At 46.2% G+C, this 27733-nt stretch overlaps 1 protein-coding gene across 1 annotated transcript in view; it reads right to left on the bottom strand.

Annotated features, from left to right (window-relative positions):
* Positions 1–7134: 7134 nt before the first annotated feature.
* COX10 (cytochrome c oxidase assembly factor heme A:farnesyltransferase COX10) overlaps positions 7135–27733 on the bottom strand; it is a 106145-nt gene continuing 85546 nt past the window's right edge. Inside the window, exons 6-7 of the mRNA XM_068413197.1 lie at positions 22394–22626; positions 7135–9439 (exon numbers count right to left, since the gene is read on the bottom strand). Of these exons, the coding sequence (XP_068269298.1) occupies positions 8997–9439; positions 22394–22626 (676 nt within the window). The 3' untranslated portion in view covers positions 7135–8996. The remainder of the gene's footprint in view (positions 9440–22393; positions 22627–27733) is intronic.

Consider the following 27733-nt stretch of genomic DNA (forward strand, 5'->3'; position numbering starts at 1 on the left):
ACATCTCCTGTAGCGTCCGTGAATGACCCGCGCCGCAGCGGACATGCTGCCACGGCCTTTTGAAGAGGGTGAGGAGTCCATTCACTGTCCCCTTCTGAATGAAATGAAAGGCAGTGGCCTCAGCTAGTTAAATGTTTCATTTAAACCACTTCCAGATAAGTTTTGCTGGGTTTCCCCCCCGCCCCCATAAATGGTTAAAATAAAGAGCATCGCCCCACTGCTCCCCACGCACGCCAGCTTGGAGATAGCATCCTGCTCAGGAGGCAACAGGCGATTTATTTCTGTTTTCAGCAGCGGCTTCTCATCCCAAGAGCATCAAACCACCCAGCCTCATCGCCCTTTCTCTCTGTGAAATAAGGTATAACGGGTTATTTGGGGTTTAGGAGAATCACAAGGCACAAATGACCATCTGCAAATTGTATTTTGGATTATTACCGACTTCTGCACATAGGCAATTACACACTCACACCCCTCCAGCCACGTGGGGCCTTTCAAGCCCCCCTGTTCCCGCTGGAATCTCAAACACCTTTTGATGAAAGGTTCAGGAGGAGGTTTTGGGGCTGAAGGGGGATGGGATGGGGTGAGATGGGCTCTCTGCTGAGCGCTCGTTTAACTGCATTCATCGCTGGAGGGGGGAGCAAAACGAGACACACGTTTTTATTAGGGCTAACACTTCGCTTTTGTTGTAAATGTTTTGAAAAAGTAAACACTCCAAAGCCTCCCAGAGATGCTGCTATTAATACATCATCCGAATAACAAGCGATTAAAACCAACAACAGCTACTATGAAAATGTGGCTTTGTAGCGCTGGACCGCATGGGACGCAGCGGGGAAAATCATTATGAACACACCAGTGGGGTGCAATTATAAATAAAAACAGCTCTGTAAAGGCTACAAAAGCAGCAATAATCAGTCCGGTCTGTGGTTTAGTGAGGACTAAAGACATTTATGGAAGGTGCTATTTATGACCAGAGACAGGGACACCACTGGATTAAGGGGTGCAACTTCAGCGTAAGTCAACAGAGGGAGTTCAGTGCCATCACGGCCAAGGGAGATGCAGCCTGCACATCCCTGCGAGCACCCAGATCGCTGCATGCCTGTCCGTCTGTCTGTCCGTCCAGCACGGCCTTCCTGCAGTCCCCACTGTAAGCAAAGCATCCGAAGGGCCGGTGGCGCTGGAGCAGGCAGATGCTGGGTGTCTCCTGGGCACCAGACCTGCTGGGCAGCAGAGTGGCAGCACAGAGAACAAACCCCTTCCCATCCCCAAACAGGAGCATTTGTCATCTCTTGGCAGGTCCCAGAGGCAGTGCCTGGGCTGGCTGAGGTCCCTGGGGCTCCCACGGTGGGTGCACGGACCCCCACCCCACGCAGTGTCATGAGTGAGGAGCATGACTGCCGGCTCATGCTTCCACTATGCTCTTTCCACTGCTCATTTTTGAAGCGAGGAGGGTTGATCAGCCTCACTCCCAGCACATCACAGAATTCCAGACTGGCTGGGGATGGAAGGGGCCTCTGGAGATCATCCAGCCCAACCCCCTGCCAAAGCAGGGTCACCCAGAGCACGTTGCACAGGGTCGTGTCCAGGTGGGTTTGAATATCTCCAGAGAAGGAGACTCCCCACCCTCCCTGGGCAGCCTGTGCCAGGGCTCTGGCACCCTCACAGGAAAGATGTTTTTCCTCATATTTAGATGGAACTTCCCATGTTTCAGTTTGTGCCCGTTGCCCCTTGTCCTGTCACTGGGCATCACTGAGAAGAGTCTGGCCCCATCCCCTTGACACTTCCCCCTAAGGTATTTGTAAGCATTGATAAGATCCCCTCTCAGTCTTCTCTTCTCCAGCTGAACAGCCCCAGCTCCCTCAGCCTCTCCTCATAGCAGAGATGCTCCAGCCCTCACCAGTTCCTGCCAGTCCTTGCTCCCATTGAAAGACAAGTGCACGTAACAAGCAGAGAGTGGCCCTAAGCAGCCGACCAGAGGCACCACACAGGGGAGAAGAGATGTAAATAATATTTCTCTCTCTGCCACTGGGTGACTACATGGCTCCGGGCACCCCGCTTCCCCCTGGCATGCCTCAGTTTCCCTTCGGTGCCGGCTGGGAGTGGTTCGGTGCAGGGACGGCCAAGGGGCAGCGTGTCGGTCCCCCAGCCCTTCGGCTGCTCTGCGGTGCGAGCATCGGTACGAACCTCCGGGTTCAGCAGATAAACTCTGAGTTCCGCTGATAAACTCAGGCTGTTCCCGTCCCTGGTTTGGATGCCGTCCAGCAGCTCCCCTGGAAGCACGGCGGAAATGCCTTGATCACCTCGTTTGCATCTCTGTTTCAACTTTAATTTGACACAGTGCCTCCTCTTCCCAGCCAAACAAAAAAAAATCCCAAACATCTCCCAGCCTTTCTCAGCAGCACAGATCTTGATCTTTCTTGTTGCTCAGAAAACAAGATACGAGTCCACATGCCAGGCACTGCGTTGTGAACGAGCCTCGACTGCCGTGCGCCCGCCTGCACCCCGGCAGCCAGTTCCCGTGCACCGGGACAAGACGGTCAGCGGCAGAGCCCGTCCTGCCCGGCTGGAAGCTCTGTCCTCCCCTGGCACCACGGTCTGGTCTCCATCCCACCCCACCCGCAGGGATGCCCCTTTTCCTCTGCCCCTTTCTCACTTTTTGGAGGAGGAAGATGAGCAAGATGTCCTTACTGGTCCCAGTTAGGGACAGGTTGGTCAGTCTGGGAAATCAGAGCTCTTCTGTTTCCCTTCACTCACGGCAATTCCCTAAAGTTTGTGTTTCCGTTTAAGGAAAAGACAGTCCGGCTATGGCTGCAGTTTAGACAGGTACAAGCAATGTATTTTATAGCAGATATTTAATTTAAAAAAAGAAGTATCAAAGGGAAGCTGTCGTTACAATAGAAAGCGCTAAAAAGGGGAGCACGGGACAGCAAAATCGGGGGGCAAAACCTCAACCACCAAAGTGCCCCTGTCTCTGGGGCCACACACACTTCTGAGACACATGAAAACCCCCCTTTCAGGTATCGCTGTCTTTGTTTAGCCCGCACCCAGGGCTAAACAATAAACAGTTTTTCTCTCACCCAATGTCCCTTCCCTGACCAAGGAAGGGAATTGGGAAAAGGAGGGAGACTCGTGGGTTTGAAGTTAAACAGATTTACTAAAATAAAGAAACCAAGATCAATGACAACACAAAACACACAAAATTATACTTAGCTATAGAGCACTGGCAAGTTACTCCAGGAGTAGGAATCATTGGGAATGCCAAAGAGGGAGTAGAAGAGAACAAAAAGAGCCCCCCTCCTCCCCACCAAGCTTTGGCTTTTGTAGTGAGCTCGATGTCAATGCTATAGGACACACCTGTGGGCCAGCCTGGGGCAGCTGCCCCGGGTTTAACTGCCCTGATCACCACGGCTGGCCACCAACTGAAACCAAACCCCAGTGAAACCAGGACAATCGCACCCTGCCTCGCTCGTGGGCAGGACTGAAGCAGGGCTCCTAGAAAAATGGTAACACAGGTATGAATGTAGGGCAACTTTCCCAGCTCCAGCAGGGACAGCAAGGTATCCTCCTTTCCAGGCACCTCTTTTTAGTCCTTGTGCTCCCCTAAAGGATCGTGGCAGCAGCTCCCCAGCATGGTCTGTGCCCACCACTCTCGGAGCATCTCTTCAGAGGTGTCAGCAGCAACACTCAAACAAGCATTTGGGAGCAGTCACCCTTCAGGGACTCGGGGAAACATGCTGTACCTTCCCAGAACGGATAAATGCACTGACCTGAACCCGCGTGAGCTCGCTGCCAAATCGTCAGTTCTCGCTCCGAGGCCTGGAGGTGCCAGAACTGGTTAGGAGCGGTAGGAAAAACATCTCCATGTTGTGGGAAAACAGCTCGTTTTGCCAACCTTGTTCTGTGAAACAGTTGAACTGCGCCTTTTTGAAACACTGGAAACTAAGCCGAAGCCCGAGGCACTGACCCAGGCTGGAAAATCTTCAGCGCAAACAGTTAAAAGTCTGGAAGCAGAAAAGCAGAGGTGATGGGAAGGGCACAAGGCAGAGCTGATGGGAGATGTTCCTGCCAGCTCTTTTAAACACATGCACTTCTGGTGGCAGTCTGAAGGGCTTTGGGACACCGTACACACGCTGTGCTCGACAGACCCCTTTGCTTTGGGTCAGGGGGAATGTGACCGCTCTGGGCCTGGCAGCGGCCGTGTGGAGGCACACAGCAACCCAGGCCCGCGCAGGCTCTAACAGAGCACAGGAACTGTCTCGGTTCAAGAGATACTCCAGGCTCAGTCGACAGAAGGATTTGGAAGGCAGCTCCAAAGCTTGATAAACGTTGTGTCGAAGCCCTAAAAGCCTGTAGTATTTTTATTTTAGAGGGGACTAAAAACCACTGATGGGAACCACCCAGCAAGTCACAGTCTGAGGGACTCTCACAGAGCAGGGTCCTCACCGACAGCATTTCTGACCTCACAACTCAATTGTCGTCTTTGATTCCAAATTAATAACACGCTGTTTGGGAGATGATGAACATGAGAACCAGACTCTAACTTGCCTTTGGCAGGGCCAAGTACTGGACATGCACCTACAGGGGACAAGCCCTGCCTTGCAGGACTGACCTTCTCCAGGACTGGGAAAAGAAATGGGAGCACCAAGAGGTGAATGGCTGACCCGAGGCCACGCCGCCAGCGTGGGTGGCATCCTGCATCCCACGAGCCCTCGCCAGAGCCAGCTCTTTGCCTGGTTAAGAAATACCAGGACTAGAAATGCCATCGGGGACAGCCTGCAACGGAGCTTCTAGTATTACCACCTCCAGCAGAGCTGCTTGGTAGGAAAACAGTATTTCTGTTTTAAAAGCAAAGTGTTCTGTAGACAGCCTGTATTTCCAAGGAAGAGGGAATATCTAATCACCTCTGGAGAGCAACCAGGACAACACGCTTTCTATCTGTAACGATAATGATTTCTAATAGTATCACTGTTTCCATTCCTACTCTCGTGGGATCGTCGGAACTGAAAAGGACGTGTGTGTTTTGTGTAAGCCTTGAAACGCCAGGGCCTGGCTGAGTGGGAAACGCTGCTGGAGCCCGGAGAGTGTGAATGTGTTACTCTGCTGGGGCAGATTATATCGGAGATTGATACAGGAAGCGAGAAAAAAAACCCACCCAGTGGGGGAAAAGGAGAAGGGCAAGAGCTGTGTGCGCAGGGATTGGGTTTCCTCGTTCACGCTGGAACAAAGTAGAGAGCCTCACCAACTGCCCGGCTCGCCGAGGGACCGCGAGCGGGTTCACGCAGGACCCAGGGGCTCCTGGCAAAGGCGAGAGCTCGGGGCAACTCACCGTCACGTAGCGCAGCTTCCCCCGCTGTGCTGCGAGGTGAAGGGGTTTGCTGAAGGCCAGAGCACGTGGGGTGGAATCGAAGCATCAGCCAGCGCTCTCTCTACAGGGCCATACGGAATAACTGACAGAACCACGAGCTGTTTACTCATCCAACAAGGCGAAACATTGTCATCTCTGTTTTACAGATGGACTGCATTTCCTAAACAGAGATCTGGAAAGAATGAAGATCCCCGGAGCCTTAAGGCTACTGTTTTATCCACAAAACCACACAAAAGGTTTAAAGTCCACATAGACTAAAGCCAGCTTCATCTTCTTGTGTCACTGGCTCAGATTCCTCAGTGAGCTTTGGTACAGGCTTCTGGCGGTGCAAAGTTGCCCGCTGTAACACCAACACCTAGATAGGACCCTCTCAGCTACCAGCAGACCCAGGGGTAGGAAGGACACGGCACATTGCTGCTATTTTTTTCACTACCACATAAATAGCAGGTATTCTCCAGGAGGGCCAGCTCATGGGGAGACCCTGAGTAATGAGGATAACGGGATGATAAACAACCTATATTCAAGGTCTCCAAATGGGACAAGAAAAAAAAACATTGCAATTCTACGTAGGAATTCAGCTTCACGTAGGAATTTCAGATTCAAGAAGCCATGCAAAGCCTGATGCTTGCACAGCCCAGGACTGAGACTGCAGGAAGCCCAAGTCGAGCTCCCAGCACTGCCCCAGCTGTGCAAAGCGATCCCAGTAACACATCTCATGCACCTCACCCGCCTCTTTCCCTGCAGAATCGAGGCAGCAATGTCAGCAGTGCTGGAGGGGGGATGGCTGACACTAACCCTCCACGTAGGGTCACAGGCACCACAAACACCTTTAGATGAGGGCAAACAGTTCAGTATTTTTTTCATTTCCATAGTGGCACCAGAAATATCGAAAAGGACACCCCAGAGCACCTACTGTACTATCTGTCTGTAACCAAGATTTCAGTTGGGCAGCATTTTTATTTTCAAAGCACACGCAACAACAAAAAGTCCTAAAGGCAGTAAACTGACAGTAGGTGACTTCATCCGCACCTGATACGTGACCATGTTGGAGCACAGCAGAGAACACCTTCTAGGTGAAAAAAGCTTTTTTTTTTTTTTTAAAAAAATGAAGTATTTCTTACCTTTAAATCCCAGATCGACTCATTCTAAAACTATGCTCTTTCTCCAGGCCAGACCAACAGGGTGTGGAGATGTTGGTGCAACTCTGTGACCTGCATTTTGCAGACACTCAGTGATGATTATAAAGCTGCTGTCTGGCCCTAAACCCCGTGAATGTTACACATTTTGGCCCAAGAAATGAAGATGACTGCTCTTCACAAACTGAACCACAGGCATCTCCTTGGGACCTTTAATCAGACCCGAGTTTGTCAGGACAGCACCCCGTACTTGCCGGCCATCCTGAAGCCTGGCTCTGTAATGACTTAGAAGAAAACCACAACCCTTCTGCTTCAGCACCACTTTTTTGCCTCTGGGAGCAAAATCTGTGGGTTTTTGTGAGCCATCTGCTCTTTTCAGGTTCCTCTCCCAGTTAAAGGTTGATCAAATTCTTTGGTTTTGCACAAACCCTTTCCACCCACATGCAACTTAGTTTCAGGGTGCTTTTTGCACAATAAACCAGTATGTCACAAGCTGTCCTTGCTCTTGCAATGATCAATACTACTGTTGCTGCAAGAAAAGCCACAAAACTATCAAATACCTTTGCAATTAACCAAACTGTACCAGAGTTTCAATCGTAAGTGAATTATTTAAAACAGATTTTGAGCACTCATCTCTTTTGTTGTACAGTAAGCACTTTATTGCAGAGCAGACTGGATGCATTTTTAAAACAAATTCAGGAGTCGCACAGTTTCCAGACATTTCTACCAAGCGTTGCCCACAGTAACTCGAGTACGACGGAGTCCGTCAGACAACCAGTAAGAGGGAGCCCAATCCTGTCACCTGCAATCACTTGAGAGAGTCAGAAAATCTTGCAACCGATTATTTAAGAGCCATGTAAAACAGGTGGCTCTGCTCCTGCGAGCACCTCCGCCAGCAGAGCAGAGGTTAACCGGGTCACTCCTGATTTACACCAGTATTAACTGAGACCCGAACTTGGGCTTGGCTCATGAAAGCAGCCAGTGAAGATTTTATGTCAGTGTGATATGCGCGTGGTGGCAGATTGGTGACGTTTCCTGAAGGGCTTTATTTGGGATCACGTTAGAGACAGTGTCTCCCATTTCAGGTATCACCGTATCTTTGGATCGATGCACAACCGTGCTGCCCGGTCTGTCTCCACGTGGGAAAGAAATCTTGGCGTGAAAACGCATCAAGTCATAACAGGCACTAACTACCACAATAAACTGTAACTGTCTTTGTCTCCCCGGGATGCTGCTGTGTTTGGAAGCATCCCAGCGGGTCGCAGCCAGCCCCAGGTAGGCTGAGGGTTAGCCACAGCCCCGCAGTGCGATCACAAGCACGTTAGACTGTGGCTAGAAATGTTCTCCAGCGTATCAGTTAACAATAATGCATTTTCCTAGTGAGACCATCCACAATAATTGCTTTTGAGAGACACTGGCTGCATCAGCAATTTGAACATTACAATATTAGATAAAAATCCAAAACTTTTTTTCCTTATTGATTACATACCCCACAACTGAGGCTTTCTCTCTCAGCCACCACGGTGTGATATTAAATACAGTTCAAACTCTTGATGCAAGTCCAGAGCTGGTCTGAGGACACTGAGACTGAATGGGCTGGCACAAGACACATTAGCATAGAAAAGCCCTACAACGACCAGCTCTGCGATCTCCTTCTCACCTCCTACACGTTTTCAAGGCTTCACTCACACAAACTGTAATGGCAATTTTTACCAGCTGAAGATCTGACACACAGGGCTCAAACTCTGATGATGTAAAACCACACGGGAGTCAGAAATTCCCCGTGATGGATGTACAGTAGGATGGCTCAGAGTGTGTTCAAGGCATATGCTACAGAAGAGCTGTTCATCTGGAGGTCGTTTAAATGCCAATGTGTAGTGTGCTGACAGACAGTTTTCTTTACTCCTTTAGCGATGTGCCAGCTGTATGAAAGCTAAAAATCTGCTGGGGTGAATGGAAACCTCGGGAAAAGCAACTGACTGAAAAAAGCCTCAGAAACTGAAGGCTTCTGCGTAACAACAGAGCAGGGACAGCACGGACTGAGAGAAATAAGAGTTCACCCAACCCACCATGTGCCTCGAAGCTTGATTTGGAAGGGGTGCTTGGGGAGCAGGAGTGATAAATCATTCATCTGTCGCTTCTTGACGGCTTCGCCAAGGCTGCCAGTGCTGGCGGTTAATAAGTGTGCGCATGTGACTTGCTAACTAAAAACCCACCCGTGAAATGAGAGACCACGACTCACGGAGACTTTGGAAGGCCGTCCCAAAGTGCTGTGCTCCGTACACAGGCTAAATTGTAATTCGTGATGAGTGAGCGAGCCTGAGGCCCCTGAACGCTTTAAGCTCTCATGTCTATTCCCTTTCAGAAGAGAAAATTATCGCGTGAAGTGGTCGCTAGGCACAAATGATTCTTTTCCAAACACATTCCCACAGGTTTCCCCCTTGTAATTACTAAAATATACTATCCACTGTGTCACGAGGACGACAAGTAATTGACATTTAAGGCAATCTAATTTCCATAGCCCTCCCGTGATTGCCACCGAGCACATCGCCTTTGTCTTCCTTCTCCAGGAACGATTTCTTGCACGAGAACATGACAAGCAGCAGCATCGGCAGATGCCACAGACTGCAGAAGAAGAGCTTCCTGGAGCTGCTGCGGTCTGCATCCCTGTAGAACCGAAAGCCGAGGTAGGAGATGTAGAGGTTAATAGGGAGCGAAATGATGGGGAAAGTCCACGTGGTGATGTCAAGAACAGGAGCCACCGTTGAGAGTCCGATTAAGGCCAAGCAGTGACGCAGAGCCACCCGTCTGCACAGCCCTGGGTGGGTGACAGACATCATACAGTATCCTCCTCGGGAGTAATCTTCCCGCAGACCCCAGCTCAGGGCGTTGAAGTGAGGGAACTGCCAGGAATAGAGGATTCCTCCTAACAGTAAAGCACCTGCAGTGGGAGAGAGAGAAGGAAACACGCATTAGAGGGACACTGCCAGAAGTGCTACACAAAGACCTCAGCAGATCTGGGCTGTGTTTGCAAAAGAGCAGCGCTAGGAACCTGTTACACTGCGCCGTGCAGCAGACAAGGCAGCTCTGTAAGATAAGGCACGCTCTGTTTTTAACAGCCTTTACACAGGGTTGTGCACGGTGGCTCTTCTGTTTTGGAGCACTTAACTTGAAAAGCATTTCAACAAGTCATTTCCTCCTAATGAACTATCGCTAATCGATTTCTGCACCAATTCAATCTCTACCTGAGGGAAGATTGATGGAAATGGGCAAGAGACTTTTCCTGGGAGCCTCTAGCTTTCACTCCTGGGTTCCCGCGTTGGTGCGTCCAGAGAAGAAAAAAGCTGGTGGGCAGATTGTCACATTGACCAGAAACGGGGAGCCCTGCCCAGTGACAGCAGAAAAGGAGGATAAACCAGGAAAACATCAGCACCCCGGTAGCCTGGAGCATGGCTGAGTTTTCTGTTTGCCTGTTGTGTGAAGGGAGGAATTGCTCACAGCGCCGGAGCACCTCGATCAGGGACCTTGGGCAGGCAGCAGAACTGGCAGAAGCTGCTAATGAGGTGACAGATGATGGAGAACTTTTTACTCCTTCAAACCAATCGTAGGAACTTCCAAGCAGTTTGATCAAGTAACTCTGTTCATGCCAATTAGCTACTTTTACATTTAAAAACGAGCTATGGAAGCAGCACATTTTTCACAGCTATCCTCAGGACACGGCACAGGGCTTATCGAGGCAGAAGCAGCTTATATGCTGATTTCAGTGAGCTTCAAGGAGGCCCTCAGACTAAACTCCCTTCACTAATTTTCTCTGAAGACACACAAAATCCCCCAAGGCTGTTGCACATTATGAGCATTCCTGGATATTCCTTTTGTTTCCCCAGCTCCCAAACACTCCGCTCTGGCATTAACACTTTCTTTGCATCTCCCTGCCTCCATGAGCTCATTCTCTATGGAAACTACTTCTCAGTTGGAGCCGTGAGTCTATCATTTTCTTAATGACTTGATAGAAACAGAAACAGCAACACTTATCTGTATGTAAGTTAATGTATTTAAATTCTTCCCCAAACGCTCACTTCTTCCCCAGCGACTGCTCAGGTCTAAAAAAGACCAAGTCACTGTCTGCTTTGAACTGCTTCGTGGTTCATGTCCTCTCTCCATCTGTTCTGGCTGTACGCTCCTTGGGGCTGTGATGTCTAGTTCTTGTCTAAAACAGCACACCATACACTGGTGTCACGCAAATAATAATAATCTAAGTTTGCAAAAGAGCCTTTTGTCCCCCTACCTTATCAACCAACGAAGGAACAGCCTGTTAGACTTAACGCAGGTTTCCAGTTGCTTGTAACATCCAGTAGTGGTATAAAAGAGCTGTCTCATCGCTTTTTAAAACGAGTAACAAATACTCCATTAGGTGAATACATGCCTCGGAAAGTTGATTACATTAAGGATGGAGATAGATGCTCATATATTGGGCATGCAGCCTTCAGAACAACATCGCCTGCTGTGAATTACAGGTGATTTCCTGGACTACGGCCCAAAACTTCTGCAAATCCTGCTGGTAGATCCTACTAAAGTCAATTTTCAGGGTGTGGATGCTTAGCACTTTCTCTAAATCAGAACCTTTTAAGATGGTTCAAAATGGTGCCCCACCCAAATTACCATGAATTTCAGAAAATCATGGCAACAAAAGTAATTTTTGGCCCTAATAAAATAGGATTTGACCCAGTTCTGCTGAAACCTAAGGGAGTAGCTGGACTGAAATAAACTGAAATCCCACTTAATCAAGGAGCGGTACTCCCTACACCGGGAGAAACGATGGAGAAAATGTTCTTCTAATACGTCATTCTTTAGCTTTTTCCTACTCTTGCAAAACATATTACTGGAGGCAAGATCCTGAATTTGATAAATCTAAGATAGGAATATTTTTCAAGTTTCACATCTGAAGTTCTTTAAAGACATTAGCTTGTCATTTTTTATAACTTAGGGAAAGTTAAGCTACAATTATCCATCAGCTGAGGAAACTTAAGCAGATGGAGCCAGGGCCAGGACTCAGCGGCAGAGGCTGTCCCTGCTTCCCACGGCTGCGGACCAGTCGGCGTTTCATCTGCGTCCCTGTGTTTCGGCTGTAACACAGGCTTTGCTTATTCAATTGTTCAAACGTTGTGTGCAGCCAAGCTCAAAACACACCCTAAACCTCAAACACACAAAAACCTTTAACAGTTCTCTAACTATAACACTATTTAAAAAAAAAAAAAGTCATCTGGAGAACCTTTTAAACACAAACAACCTGAACTACTTGAGGCTGGATTCCCATTTACAAAGCTCTGGCTTTTACATGCAAGCCTTTGGAATTTAATTACTTTGATTACATTACAACCATTGAGATAATTGATATTTTACAGAGAAGCTGAACAGTAAAACAATTTAATAGCCCATTATGAGGATTTTAACTGACCCGATCTTTTTTGTTCGTTTCCCATGTGCCTCGGACATCCTGTAATTTCCCCTGCCCAGGCCGAGCCTGTCAGGTTGTCAGAGATTTTTAAGTGTCACGTAAGACTGATGACTTGCAAAGCACAGCACACGGTACGGTACGATTCAGCATCAAATAAGCCCACAGTAGAATCCTGTCAAGCCCAGAGCAGACACTGTAATACTCATTAATTACTAGATGAATGTTAACTGTGTCATAATTAGGTCAGCAGTGTTTTTAAGCAATATTACAGCGAGACTAACTCTGGAGAATTACCTTGTCGAAAATAGTGCAGTCTACTCTGCTGCTTCTGTGCAGTTCCCAACAGTTTGGGAACTCAGTTTAATCAATGCAAATCTCCTTTTTCCCTACAGAGTTTATAATTATGTGAAGACCAGACGAGGTGGTTCACAACCGTAACACGTGGAGCTGGCAGGGAGCTCGTAAAAGCAAAGCCGGCTGTCGGAGCAGAGCCACGGCACTTGCTTTGGCAGTGGGAGACAGCCAGCACCCAGGGAGACCGCAGCCCTGGGGCTCCTCCGCGGCACGTGGGAAACCCCAGCGCAGGCAGATCGATGCGAATGTCATATTAGATCGTTGAGCTTTTCCACAAGTGTTTATAAATTGCAAGACCATGAGTACCTGGCTCCTGGATATCCCAAACTCTTTGGCCTTTTAGGCCAAATTTTTAATAGCTGCAAGTTTAGCCCATGTATGACCACTTCCAAACTCTTCACTTCTCCAAGTGTGAGAGCCTGGGATGGCTGCTAGCAGACACTTATAAATCCTGATAACTTGACAGACGAGTCCTGTTTGATTTTGGAAAAAAAATAAAGTCTGTTTAGGTAAACAGGACCCAGGTCTCCAGTATTCATAGAATCATAGAAATCACAGAATGGTTTGGGTCGAAAGGGACCTTAAAGCCCATCCAGTTCCATCCCCCTGCCACAGGCAGGGACACCTTCCACCAGACCAGGTTGCTCCAAGCCCCATCCAACCTGGCCTTGAACACTGCCAGGGAGGGGGCAGCCACAGCTTCTCTGGGCAACCTGGGCCAGGGTCTCACCACTCTCACAGCAAAGAATTTCTTCCTAATATCCCATCTCAATCTCCCCTCTTTCAGTTTAAAACTGTTCCCCCTCATCCTATCACTCCATGCCCTTGTAAAAAGTCCCTCTCCAGCTTTCCTGTAGGTTACCTTTCACTCTTGTGTGCAAAACAGGTATAAAATGTTTTCTTGTTCAGTTCCTACTGTTTAGTCACTTTGTACTAGCTTAAATCATCTTAAAAGTTACAGGATTGCAGAGAACCAGGCAGGCCCTATAGCATCCACAGAGTTAAAGATAAATAACCAGTTTTACTGTTTATCATGAATTTTAAGGTTAAGCTATTACTTCTTTTCTTAAATTCTTTTAGAAGTATTTAAATAATAATAATATATCTTCTTTTTAATAAACAAGAACAAGCTGAGATTTTTATTTTATTTTAATATCTAAGATAAAGCCAAAATGTCAACTGGCATTGAAGAAGGTAGAAAATGGTTCTTTCTTTCTGTAAATATATTTTTATCTACTGAAATACTGAAGCTTAATAAACTGCACTTTTCCTAAAACAAACAAGACACTAAATTCCGAAACTGCTTGGCAAGATGTTTTAAGGTTCAATAAATTTGGGTAAGACTTGGAAATAATTGTAAGATGAGAATTCCAAGAGCAACTAGTGATTCTGGGCTTGCAAACCGCAGTAGCTGACAGTCTAATTTTCAGAATTACAAGAGCAAGAAGCCTCCTCCTCTGAAGCTATGATCTCCACGGTGTCAAGAAGGCCATGTCGTACCCCTGAACTTTGATTAAAATTTCATGTTCCTTTTAAAGCAATTTATGATGGCCTCGTTTGCTGGATGCTCCAAATCTCAGGCGAGGGAGCAATGTCAGCGCCCGAGCCCGTTGAGTCCTTGGCCTCTCTGCTAAGAAGAGCTCCTAAGAGCAGGAAACTGGAAGATGGTTATTAGGGTGTAAGCCCTTGCAGGGTGTGAACTCTGGCAACTGGTTAACACATGGAGAGGAGAGCAGAGCAATCAGGTAGCAACAGCTTCTTGTCCTGTCCATCCTGGGCTTGCGCTGGGATCAGTGACCCAGGGACGAAAAGCTCCAGAGCCCAGTGCGAGTCCCCCAAACTTCTCATGTCCTGTAAAGGATACAGAGTCTGTTCAAATCTACACATTGTCTACTCAAGAAAGAGTGGGCACATTCAGCTGCCGAGCTACCAGTGCCAACAGAAATCATGCCGGTAGCATCATTCTGAGCAAACTGTTTCATTCACGTAAAGCAACCTGAGGACTGCAAACCTATTTTCTCATCCACTAAAGGGCAGAAGTAACGTTTGGATCCTGCTCGTCTCGTGCTGAGGATGCCCCTCTCTTAAGCAGCGATTTGAAATATGCCTCTTTCATGCTGGCAGTACCTTTCATCATCAAAGAGCTTTATAGATTGCACAGTTGGCACGTGGAGCAGTAGCGATGATTTCACCCCCACCTGAATTATTTCAGCTGTCTGCCTTAAACAAGGCACAATAGTTTGGGATGATCCAATTGAAACTCTCAAAAAAATTTCTGAAGGCAAGTTCTTCCAGGGCAGAAAAGGACTTGAGCTACAAGAGGGCACAGGCTGGAGCACAGCGTGTGCCGGTGGGAGCACCAGCCTCTGGAGCAGGGCCCGCTGGAGCCCAACCAGCCCGGGCAGGCAGATGAACGGGGGCCTGTCTGCACAAGTCAAGGCAAACATGTCCAAGGTTATCTACAGAGATTGCTGCATCAACATTGTGTTCCTGAAAACACACTGGAGATGAACAACTTATTATTTCTTCTTATCCTTCTCATTGTTCTTTAGACAACACAGTGCCTACCCTCTACATAGCGTTCTGCAAACCTCTGGTATCGCTTTCACGCTCTAGACAGGACAAACACCTAGTTACTTAATCAATTAAATGAAAAAATAAGGAAGGGGGAGCGGATCTGTAGCATCAATTCAAGAACGGACTCGCTCCTTCTGTCTGCTTTGGTGCTGCGTATGTATGACTGGGAAGCAGCCAACCAGGCATTAAAATAAACATGGAATGGTTAAAATATCAGCTCCAAAACAGATGTTGAAATCTTACTGCATTTCCCAAAGCTGGTGTTTACTGCCTTGGCAACTTAAGAATGCTGTTTTGCTTAAAGCACAATTTTACTAATTCTTCTGCCTTGAATAATGTGAAGGAATTTTAAAATTATTTCCAGACCTTGGCAGCTTGCTGACTTATTAGAGGAAAGCACCGGCCTTTTGTCTCTAGGAAACTGGTATGAGTTTGGCTGCTGTCAGGAGGGGAAGGCTTTGGTAGTCTAAGCTCAGCCTTTTAACGGCTTGTAGTCAGGAAACAACCACACACCGTTTTACTTGATAGCACACAACTGGCTCTCCTCCCTTAAAAGATGTTGAACAAATTACTCCTCTTTAATCCAGACAAGGTAGATTAGAGCTCAGAGACTTGACTTGGTCCAGCTGTATCCACCTGCTTGTGAGCAACGGTGCTGTCTTGGACCACATTTTTCACCTTTTCTACAGGAAATTTAACACAACCAGTCCAAAACTCTTCACTGTGGTCCTGCCTGATTTTTACAGGATGTTACGCTCGCAGGAAACATACTGGATATATCCCCAAAGCTTTTATCTTCTACCTTTTATTTTGTGTTTGTTCACAACAAGTTTAACACTGCAGTCTTCCCTGGAGATTTCTAACTATGCAGCAATTATGGGGGTAATGAAAGATTTTGAAGTCTCGTCAAAGCCTTGTTGCCCACTGTGGATTCAATGTAATATTAAACACCCAAAGATTATTTGAGGGAGTTGGTACAAATATTCAGAGTGGTTTGGAGAGTCACATCCACAACACAGCTGTACTATCCTGATACGTAAAGACTGGTTTATTAAGCTGGTGGTGGCATTTTCTGTTTGTGAAGGAGAGTTGGAAGGTGCAATAATTACTACCTTTCCTGCAGCTTGTGTTGGTGATGAAAAATGACTATTAGGGTAAAACAATTGGCCTCCAATTACAAGTGTTCAAGATACTGCCCTGGTACAATCACTCCTGAGGAAAAATGTCACCTGCTATTTAATTTTTCCCATTGTCTTTGGGAGTAGAAAAGGGACTAGCTCTACAAAATTTACATCTTAATTGGTGATTATGAAGCCTTCTCAAACACAAAGACATTTGGGACTTATCTAGTCATGAACCTTAACCAAACCGATGCAATTCCCCCCTATTTTACCACTGCAGCATTTCCTGCGTTAGCACCACAGCAAGACAACAACCAGCACTTCTGCTTCCACTGGAAAACAAAAGCAGATGCTACCGTTTGTGTCAGATGCCACGTGAGCAGCTAAGCAGCCTTGAGAAGGAAAAAAGGAAAAGTATCGCTTCTAAAGCTTCACACAAGGTCTCTGGGCTGCAAACAATGGTCCCGGCTGTCAATGCGGGCACGCACAGCCCCGTGCACGGCCCTGATTGTGTGCCTTCAAGGTTACACGGTCATGTAAACGAAGGGCGAGGAGGAAAACACTAGAAAGCTCAAAAGCTTCACGGTCATGGGTTTCAATAGCTGTTTCTTTTGAAGGATGGCACAAAAGGCTTTGGAACAGGAGCGTCTCAGAGCTGAGATAGACTTCTCTGCTGCAGCACATAAAGGGAAGGGGATGTTGGCCGTGTGTACGGCTTGTCTGCAAAACAAAAGGACGATCCTCACAACGAATGGGAAATGAAGTTGGCAGTGGGGTCTTTCACCTCGAGAGAGTGCTCCTGGCCACTGCCTTCAACAGGAGGAACCAGATGTCCTCAGGTACACTCGCCATGCAGAGAAAAGCTGTGTGTACATGGATACACACAGGCGTGAACACTTTTTGTATGACACACAACAGGTTATTACAGCTGAAAGTCTCACAGGGAAACAGGTTTCATTATACAGGCAAGGTTGAGAAAAACAACGACGCCGTATAATTCGTCTTAGCTAAACCCAGCAACATATACCATAAGAAAAGCGAGTCTGTTGGGTAAGATGAAAATACAGTCTTTGCACAGACCGTTCGTTATGTGCAAATATGTTTAGGAAGTATTTGCCAATGGACCAGACTCAGCAGAGGACTGCAAACCTGCAGAGCCACGCAGGGGCTCCTCATCAACCACCTCTTCCAGGCTCCTTCTGGGGCTCCCACGTAGCCCAAGGGTGGGAGAGTCCCTCCTGCAGACCCCTTGTTGTGCTTCTCCTGTGGGTGCTGTGTCTCACACCCGGGGCACCGGTGCTTCTCCTGTGGGTGCTGTGTCTCACACCCGGGGCACGGGGGCTGCCGCACAGCCCCATCTCCTCCCGGTGCCCCAACAGCCACGCGTGGGACAGAGAACTGCGTAAGTGCACGCCGCCTGTGAATTCGTGGGGTCGCTCCCCCAGGTGCCCCAGAGGTGGAACTGCCATTTCTTTTGTCTCTTGTGAAGATGGAAAGGAGGAAAAAAATAGCCCACTGGCTTTTGTCCTAAATTCAGACCAGCTGCTTACTAGTATTGTCCCTCTGCCTCAGTTTTTACTCAAACAAAGCACACTCCTGGGCCCCCAGTTTCCAATTCTCATATGTCAGTGACATGAATATCTCTGTTTCCTCTGAACAGACCACAAATTCTGCTGTCTTTCATCTGAGAAGCGAAACCCCGAAAAGCTCATTTTACTAGAGGGAGTTTATAGCCGGAGCCCCCTCCGCTCCTGCGGCAGGACGGCGGAGCTGCCCTGCTCTGCCTCCCAGACCTGCTCGCACGCACATCAAGGGGCTTTGAAAGCTCAAAGTGCTTAACTGGAAGGGACACAAAGATCTCCAAGCTTATTTTGCACGCAATTAAGCTGTTGCTTTGCTCTCCATCCTCCTGGCAGACAAGTGCTACATCAGGGAAGGTATGAGAGGCTCCAGCCATTGACAGGTTGGGCACAGCCCCCCCTCTCCCCTATTTCTTTTTTTTTGTTACTGAAACCATCCATCTGCCAAATGTCACCAGCTGATAAGAACTGCCCGTTTTTTAAATCCCCATTTGTAAATAGATGTTGGCTGACATAACTAATGTCTACCATACAACACAATTTGAATTACAAAGTAAAAGGCAATTTAAAAATCAGCCTCCACATGATTACAATTGATACGCAGTCTATAAATTCCATAGCCCCAGGAATTATTTAAATTTCGGAAAATGAATGAAAATCAGTACAAGATGTCTTTCAGGAAAGCGAGACCAGAAGTGGAGCATCAGAGATAAACTAAATAGTCTCTTGAGATAAACATTCTTTGGTGCAGTAATACCTATGGCTCCAGGCCACCACGGGGCTGTAATGTCTGCTGTGGTGTCAGGGCTGTTATCTGCTATGCCACCGCCACCTACTCAGAATAAATCCCCTTAACTGATAAGCACATTAAGTTGAGGACCCCTGCTTGTCACTTCCATCTAACTGGGTGGTTTAAATGAACGCTGTGGCACCGAATCGCTCCGCTCCAAGACCCCGACACCGCTCGAGCCTTCAGTGCACGAGCACAGGACGGTCGGCAGAAGGAGGGCAAAATGTGTGAGGCAAAATATAGGCTATGGCACTTGGGAATGTTTAGCCCAGCTTCAGTTTTTCTGTCCATTAAACAAGTTTAAATGAACAACAAACACGTCTAACAAGCAAGCTGGGGAATTAGTCTGGGGAGAAAGACCAACAACACAAGAGTAATTTAAAGCATGTACAGGTTGTGCCTCTGGCACGCCAAAATAAATAGCTCTGTTACTTCCTACAGACGTCTGTACACAGGCTCCACGGCAGCGGGGCCCAGGCAGGAGCAATCCTGCACGTGGATCCTGCTCAGAGGAGGATCCAGGACAGAGCAGGACACTCTGCTGAGCTCTGTCTCTTTTTCCTGTCTTTATGCTATCACTTAAGGCTTTAAGTGAATTTCGTTATTTTTCTGCTAGTCTTTCCTTTGTAAAATCAGGGGAAATAATTTGAAGGTGTCTAGATTTACTGGAAAACCAAACCTCTTAGGAAATAAACAGTACCACAAAGGAGCAATGAAATCTGCTTTCAAGGAAGCAAACCTGTTACTGCAAATCACAGGCTGGCAGTTAAAGTTCTGCATAAATACACCAGATACGTGGCAGTGATATCCACGTGATGAATTACATTTATCACGCACCTTTGACCATCTCACCTGCACTCAGCTCCCCCAGCAAGGAAATGTTAACATTCCTGATCTTTCATCAGTTTCAAACAGCTGCCATTAAAAAAACCTACAAAAACCCCCAAACCCACAACAAAGAATTCCACATCTTCCCAGAGATAACCTTATCTTTCTCTTTTGAAATGTGAGGTTTTCCCTAAATTACGTTGGCACAAAATCCAGGGCTGGGGGCAGGATGTTCAATCAGGCTTAAGAGCATATAATTAAAGTTACCTATCTGGGGCAGAAATAGAAGCGAGTATCACCGGGTATCACCGTAAGATCTGCAAGAGATGTGTAGCATAAGAAATAAAAGCAAGTATCGCATCACTGGAAACAGAAGGGTCCCAGATTTTTATCTGCAAATATGCAATATTTGCTTCTTGTGCGAGAAATTGTCAAGATATTAACCTTTGAATTTAAGTTATACATGAAATGAAGTTATAAATAGAACGAAGACAAATTAAAACAAAGCTGCTCCAATCTGAGACACTTTCTTATTATCTCTGGAATCAGAAAGAGGAATCATCTCCAATTCTCTCAAACGACCAAGAGCATCTCGCAGCACTATCTGTGAACCACACTGGTGATGTTATCGAACTCCTGACGTTACAGAGGAGCGCAGACACCGCTGTCCCAGGGCACCACACAGTACGGCGTAACGCTGGGTTACCCCCCTCAAATGGTAATGAAAGGACTACGCTTAAATATTGTTTTCCCTACAACCAGCAACGTGTACAACAATGTGGCTGCTGTGAGAAGATTACAAGGAGAGAAAATCCCCAGGAAAATGTAAACTCAAAAACCCACCAGTTAAGGGGTGAGAACCTTCCTTCTCATTAGTTTTCCAGCTCCCTTCCTTCACATTCCTCTTTGTTAGTGGAATGATCAACCTTCTTTTTTCTTTTTAAACGAGGTGTAAATGCATTTTCACACCTCTACCTAAAACTAGGCTAAGTCTCCAAGCTAATTACACATTATTAATGAGTTCAACAACTGTGAGTAGGCTGGTCAGAGAAGGGATGCAGGTCTGCACGTCGTGTATGCACGCACGCGGATGCACGCTTGTGCTCTGAGTGGGTCTGATGCTGCCAGGTGCTGAATTCTCTTCTCCTTTGCAATAGGAGAATGTTTAACACTGAAAATCAGAGTCTATGATGCAATCCTTTTCTTCTGTTTCTCTCGTTTCTTTTTAAAGGTGTTCGTGCTTTTCTTTTTTTTTTTTTTCTTTTTTAAATGCTGAAATAATATTACATTCAGGTCACCATTTTCAGGCCTCTCCCCAGGCGTGCTTCATTACAAAGACCAGTATCAGCTCAGTAACATTTCTTTCTCCATCAAACAAGCTGCCTGCCCCAATTGACACGGACTAGGAGGTGACTGTAGAAAGTTTTATCTACCCAGAACAAACAATACAACATTGCGTTACGCACTAGCACAGATCACCATGTTCTGGCAAAGTCTGCTCAGGTGGTTTAAAGTTATTATCTTTCACTGATGGCATCATTGCCAGAGATTATGACCTCCACAGCAGAGATGGCAGGGGGCTGTGTAACCACATCTCAGTTGCAGATTAGTGAGGAAGAGCTTACCTGGGACAAGGATGGTGCTCTCTGCTGCCTGCCCTGCCTGCCGTACAGGGACAGCTTAGCTCTTGCGAAACAGGTCTTGAAGAGCAAGTTGTAACGTGACGAATTAAAGATAATACAAATCAGTGCCAGTTTACTTTAATGTGCTGGGCTTTAGCTGCAGCAGTTTAGCTGCTATTTTAAACCCAGGGGTGAAATTTTGAACTGTGACAGCCTCTACAGCAAGGGCTTTTGGTGAGCCAGAGCTCTTCAGCTCCCCCAGGCTGGATTTTGCAGGTGAAGCATGGGCACGTAAGAGTCATTTTCTAGCATCAACTCTGAAAAGACATGCCAGAACCAATGCAGAAATCCCTAAATAATGTAAGATCCAAGGTCTAGGCAACTTCAGGCAGAACGATACAGTCCCTAAAAATATGTATTCTGTGGTTTTAATTCATTCTCTTCTCTTTAGAAATACAGCTTCTAATGATGTCTGTTATGCACTCCTTAACATCAGACACTGTACATACATAGACATTTCATTTATAGGTGTAAATACAACAAAAAACTTTCAGAGATGTAAATGTATAGGAGTACTATACCCGATTTAAAAAAAAAAACACAAACCCCTTCATCCTAGCTCTGGATTAGATCTGTATCAGCACACGCGTACACAAAGCCAATTCAGACTGACTTTTATAGGAAGTGTGCAGCATAAATGAAGAACGGCGTGCTACGGATTTTGCACAGATTCTGATAATTCCCGGTTAAAAGCCTTGTTGTTGAAAGTATTATTCAAGCCTTAAATATGCCACACTGTGGGATGAGTGTGCGCTAAGAAAATTCTTAGCAGACCTGTTAATTGAACTTCATTACTTCCTTCAGAATATAACTATGTGGAGCCACTTTGATTCTTAAGTTTCTAGCTGGCAGGAAAAACAAGCCCTAATTGTGTCAGAGTTTAGCTGCTGAAGAGATCACTGTTTTATGAGGGATGTAAAAATGGTTCACAGTTACTAAAATAGAAATCTTTGTTTGCTTTTCAAGGAGGGGGGAAGGAACATTTATAACTTAAGAGTTTAGAAGTGGGCAATTAAGAAATACACCAATAAATTAATCTTCCTAGGATATTTTCTGGCTTGTGGAAAGACAGTAATAAACACATCTGGGAATTTTCCAGCTGAAAGCTCCTGACTTGTAAGTCAGATCTTACTGGGTTTGGTTTTAATCCTGAAATTACTTCACAGTTTCTTCCACATAAACCCCAAAGACGCTATTTTCCTTCTAGGTTTTTTTTTTTTAAGATGGCCTAAACATACATTCAACAGGACACGGTCTTTTATCAGCTCGTGTTTGCCTCTGAAATGCCCCTGTAAGGAGAATGATACAATCATGTCTACTTCAGTCCTTACGGTACCATGCTGTAACAGACCTTGGCATCGCAAACAGCAGAATATATCTGCTTTTGAAGCGGTAGCAGGTCAACAAGCATAAAGAACGAGGTTTGCTGCCTTTTGAGTAGGTCTTTTTAGCTATCCCAAAGGCAACGCTGACAACCGCTCGCCCAGACGCCAGGGTTTTATACTCACCAGCATCAAGACTACCAGTAGCCGCAGTCCAGCCCATGACGGGGGGAATGGCACCGACGACAGCTCCCACCCACGTGTTAGCAATGCTCATCCTCTTCATGGGCGTGTAACAACACGTGTACAAGAAAATGTTGAAGGCTCCCAAGGCCCCGGTGAGAGGGTTTACTCCCAGCGTCAGCAGGGCGATCCCCGGGACTCCGCAGGAGGCAGCAAAACAGACGGCGAGCAGGGGGCTGCGGGCAGAGAGCAGGAGAGACACGCTGAGCACAAGAGTCTGACTTCAAGAATTACTCCTACCCCTCTCCTTTTGCCTCCTCCCAAAAATTAAATTGGATTTTTGTTATTTTTTTACTTGCCCAGCCCAAATTTTCCCACTTGAACCCCCATCCTAGGGCTAGCCTTTCTAAAAAGTTAAGGCAATCTCGCTGCAGATTTGCAACGATAGGTGATCCTTATTCTTGTGATCACTGTGTTCACCAAATAAATTCAACCTATGTAGGTAAATAGTCCTTACAGAAAACTGGTATTTTCTCTTTCATTTTAATCTCAGTAAATTTTGACCTCTGGAAAAAGCACTCAGTGTTTAGAGTGAATGAGAATGGTTGTAGCTTGTCAGATTTTGAATTGATTGCAATTATCCAAGGGATCTTTTGACTGAAATGCAACAGAGTTAGACACAAAATTAGAAGGCATTTGTGAGGAAAAGAGTACATTCAATCATTTTGAAACTATGTCAACAGGAATAAAGTATTTACTGGAAAAAGGCTGAATTTTCTACCTTCCCAGTTAGCTTAGGCTCTGTGCTAAGCAGGGGTAGCACACAAAAGCAATTCTGGCAACAGAGCCAAAATTAAAACTTATTATCTTCTAAGTGTGACTTGAATTAACTGAAGATATTTTAGGTTTGGGCAAAAGCAGTAAACAACAAAAACACAAATTATTTCTGTTGATTTCTACTGCACATCAGCTAAGAGCTTGGGGAAGGTTGGAAATTCCTGTTAAAATCTGGAAGAAAGCAGCTGAAGGTCCGTAAACTTCTGCTAAGTTCCACAATAAACATCCAAATCTGAGGAACGAGGATTTTTGTGTTTGGTTACCACAACCACACTTCACAGGCAGCACCGCGATGCAACCCCTTTATTTGTGTTCCTTTGCACCAGCCCAACCAGCGTGCTGCTGGTGGAGATGTCTTCACACGTGCTTGTTCGAGGGTATTTGGTATGATGGAAGGAGAGAACTAAATGCCACTAAGAAATCATGTGGTGTGGGAGATCTCGGGAAGGGAAGAAAATGCCATTAACTGAGTCACATTTAATAACCCGGGTGGCTAAATACACACTTGTAGTCATCCATACAAGACCAGAAAATATGTGTGCTTGCAACAAACATCTCTGCATGAAGTTTAGCTTTACACGTTTTGTCTAATTGAAAACTATGCAGCCTTTGTATTCTATGATCACTCTGCCCTCTGGCCAAATCCTTAACCCTAAAATACCTGTTGCAAGCACTGCTCCAAGCCTCGTAAGAAAAATTTGCTGGTGGGGATGAATTTTATGGGAGGTTTATCAGCAAAAAACCCTACCATTCAAATTTTGATTTTTACGACCAATATGGTCTGGAGATCCTAAATAACTAGAAGAACCAAAATGAGCAAAACTCACACTAAAGATCTGCCTTCAATCTAAATTAAATTGACTAAGTCACTTTATCCAGCTTTTCAAAACCATCAACAGATTTGAGGTTATGGAGCGTGCACAGAGGACATTTACGCTCCGGCATCACCAGTCTTGGTGTTACTGACATAGCAGGAATAGAGGCAAGGTACATCATTGCCATCCACTGACAACGAGATGTATAAAACTTGAGCCTGTTTTCAGGAGCCGTGCTGTGACAGGAGCCATACGGTGCTGTGCCCTCTGGCTGTGCAGCTAGCGGTGCTCTTTTGCAGAAAGGCAGCAAAACACAATCTGTACTGTAAACCATCTCAGCGCTGACTACAAACGCCGTACTTCATAGGTGTTGCCCCTCTGCAGTGAAAGCCTGAATGGGTTTGGTTAAACAAATCTATCTTGACTGATTCCTGAATAAAATACAGTCAGACAGTAAACACCAGATTTACACAATATACACTCGAGGCAACAAAAGACCAGCGTGACCCTACGAAGCTGGGATACCCACGTTCGCTCCCGTGGGGCTCACAGACATAAATGAGGACACAGTTTGACCTAATGCCATGAGCACTTTTCTCACTAATCAAGAGTGAAGACTCATCTACACGTCTCCAATTCAAATGAACGTGACACGCCATGAGCTGGTCACAGAGCGGGAGACACCAGCCTTTCATGCCTCTTATGGGAAGGTGAAGGCTGGGAATGTAAAACGTTCCTCCATGGTTGAACCCAGCATCGTGTCTCTCCCACATTGCTGCCCTAGAGTAGCGATAGCCCTGTGGTGCCATCCTCATACCAGCAGTGTGCTGCCTTCCACATCCAACTGATGGATCCGGAAAGTACCTCTAAAAAATGAGGCTTTATCAAAAGGGAAGGGTGAAGTTACCTGACTGAGACCTGCAAAAAAGTTGTTCTGTGCCTGGTGGATGAAATCACATTTTTCTTTCTCAGTTTCTCCCTTTTTGCCTCTTTAAAAGGAAGTCCCTGGAGGCAGTTTGATTAGTGTCTGTAATAGTCCTAACGATCTCAGAGGAGAGCATCAAGTCAATGATGGCTGTTCTTCACAAGCGGTTGAACTATATTACTTTCAGACATCTTGAAAGTATCGCATTTTCTACTTCTCTCCAGTGTTTCCTTAACAACCAAGGAACTGTAAAATTCTTCTAGAAGAGCAACTGTCCAACTTACAAGTGCCTGCGCCTAAAACTCCAGCTGAGATCAGAAACTCAAGCTGTGATCTGATGATTCAGCTTTGTTATTTCTGCCCCTTAAAACACTATTTGGCGTTACAAAGACACTGCAATCAGAAATTAGGACCTTGCTTTCGTGATGAGACGTGAGGTAGAGGAGAATTCAACTCATTCTCACTCATATGTCATGTTTATAAGGTCTAGGAGAAGTATAAGCAACTCCTCATTGGGAAAGCAAGAATATTTGAGGAAAAGGTAGAGAGATTTCAGTCACTGGTGCAGTTTTTTCTGCTTCAGTGACTCCTCCGATTTTAAGAAGAAAAGACTGACCTTAAGTTTAAATCACAGCATTTTAAGGGGTATTCTGAATTCTACTCATTTATGCTCTTCTAGGGACCATTATACATCTCCATGTTCACATTAAGTCCATCAAAACTCAGGCACATGGTGTGAGGCTCATTGATTTGATGCACGCTCCTTTGCCGGGCTGTCTGTATCTTGCCGAAGCAGCACAGGAGATCAGGACCCCATTCTGGCACAGAAGAAAGGCTGTGATGCTGAGATATCACTGGATTTGCCCCATCACCTAATGTCCAAGAAGTTCCTCCCACTACAGCCTCATGCCATCATGCAGTCCAGTGGACATCACAGGAGCATCAGCCTGGGGTAACCCAATGCTGCGGAATTCTCAAGCGGTGGCCAAAAGTGGATGAAGATCTCTGCTGGTTTCCTTCATCCTTAAACTGTCCCATGCAGTAAGCGCAGGCTGATGACAGACGCTGGTACACAAGCCTAATTTCACTTGGGCGTTCACTTGCGCTAAGGGAATCGCTCCCATGGGAAAAAAAGGCAATCTTCCATTGGAAAATTGGCCAAGGAGCTAGCTCAGAAAGCAAACATATTGAGTAAGAAACTAGGGTTTATGACGGATTCTTGGGAGGAGTTGGTTTCAGTTAGTTGGCTGATTAAAATCAGGCTCTGGAAAAATACTACAAGTGCCAAACGAGTTCTCTTCAAATTTCAACTCTAAAATACCCAGTATGTCACCACATAGGACACCTCCTAAAGGAAAACCAAACACTGGTTGTTCTGCGTTGTCCCTCGTTCTCTGCCTTATTGAGAACGCATATGCCAAAGTCTGCCTAGTAATACTGCTAAAAGACATTCACATTCAACTAAAAGCTTTTGAGAGAACTTCAGCTTGCATAGTGAATAATCAAACCTTTCCTGATCCAAAGAAAATATGCTGACACTTCTCTCCCAGAGAGTTCAGTCAAGATGGACCCTCCCCAGTCACACTCCACTGAGAGCATCCAAGAGGAAGAGTAGAAGGAGGAGGAAAAGAGACCCAGGTTTCTCTTCATTCAACCCAAAGCTTCTCCTCAACTTCTCCTCATTCAACTCAACAGCCCGGAGTTGCTGGGGGGGAACGGGGAGCAGGCAGGAGGAATCCCATGGGGGTGATACTCATGCATCCCTTGCACACACACGACCACGAGGCATCCCCATGGACCCTCACTCATCGTATCACTGACGGAGGCTTCGCACAATGCAGCAGCTTATTTTAATTCATGTGCAATGGCACAATCTCTGTTTTCTAGTTGCCACTTGCAGACGAGTTGGTTATATGTATATAATGATCTTGCACACATGTGCATGAAATATATTTATTTAATAGGCTCCAGAGCCACGGATAATAGTACTGGTTGACTCACAGTGTTACTTGGAAAAATTGAGAGGGGAAAACAAATTAAAGCATTTGCCATCTATAAAATTAATGTACTATTTTTACCTATTTCACTGCAGCATTAGCAAACTTAATGTCTATAAAGATCAACAGCATCACTACTACACATGCCTTTCTAGGCGTCTTTGGCACATGCGTTTTGTGCAGACAACTGTCAAAGTACAGTCAGAACTACAATTTAAAAAACAGTATCAAAAAGGGGGAAAAAGTTTAAAGAAAATTCTGTTTGTAAAAAACAATCAAGAAGCTAGACAAAATTCACAGGATCTCAGAACAGTTAAGGGTTGGAAGGGACCTCTGGAGATCATCTAGTCCAACCCCCTGCCAAAGCAGGGTCACCCAGAGCACGTTGCACAGGGTCACGTCCAGGCGGGTTTGAATATCTCCAGAGAAGGAGACTCCCCACCCTCCCTGGGCAGCCTGTGCCAGGGCTCTGGCACCCTCAAAGTAAAGAAGTTCCTCTTCATATTCAGATGGAACTTCCCATGTTTCAGTTTGTGCCCGTTGCCCCTTGTCCTGTCGCTGGGCACCACTGAGAAAAGTTTGTCCCCCTCCTCTTGACACCCACCCCTAAGGTATTTGTAAGTGTTGATAAGATCCCCCCTCAGTCTGCTCTTCTCCAGCTGAACAGACCCAGCTCTCTCAGCCTCTCCTCATAAGAAAGGTGCTCCAGTCCTCTGATCATCTTTGTAGCCCTTCACTGGACTCTCTCCAGTAATTCCTTACCTTTCTT

This window comes from Nyctibius grandis, chromosome 15 (genome assembly GCF_013368605.1).
Source record: "Nyctibius grandis isolate bNycGra1 chromosome 15, bNycGra1.pri, whole genome shotgun sequence".
In the NCBI taxonomy this organism is placed as follows: domain Eukaryota; kingdom Metazoa; phylum Chordata; class Aves; order Nyctibiiformes; family Nyctibiidae; genus Nyctibius; species Nyctibius grandis.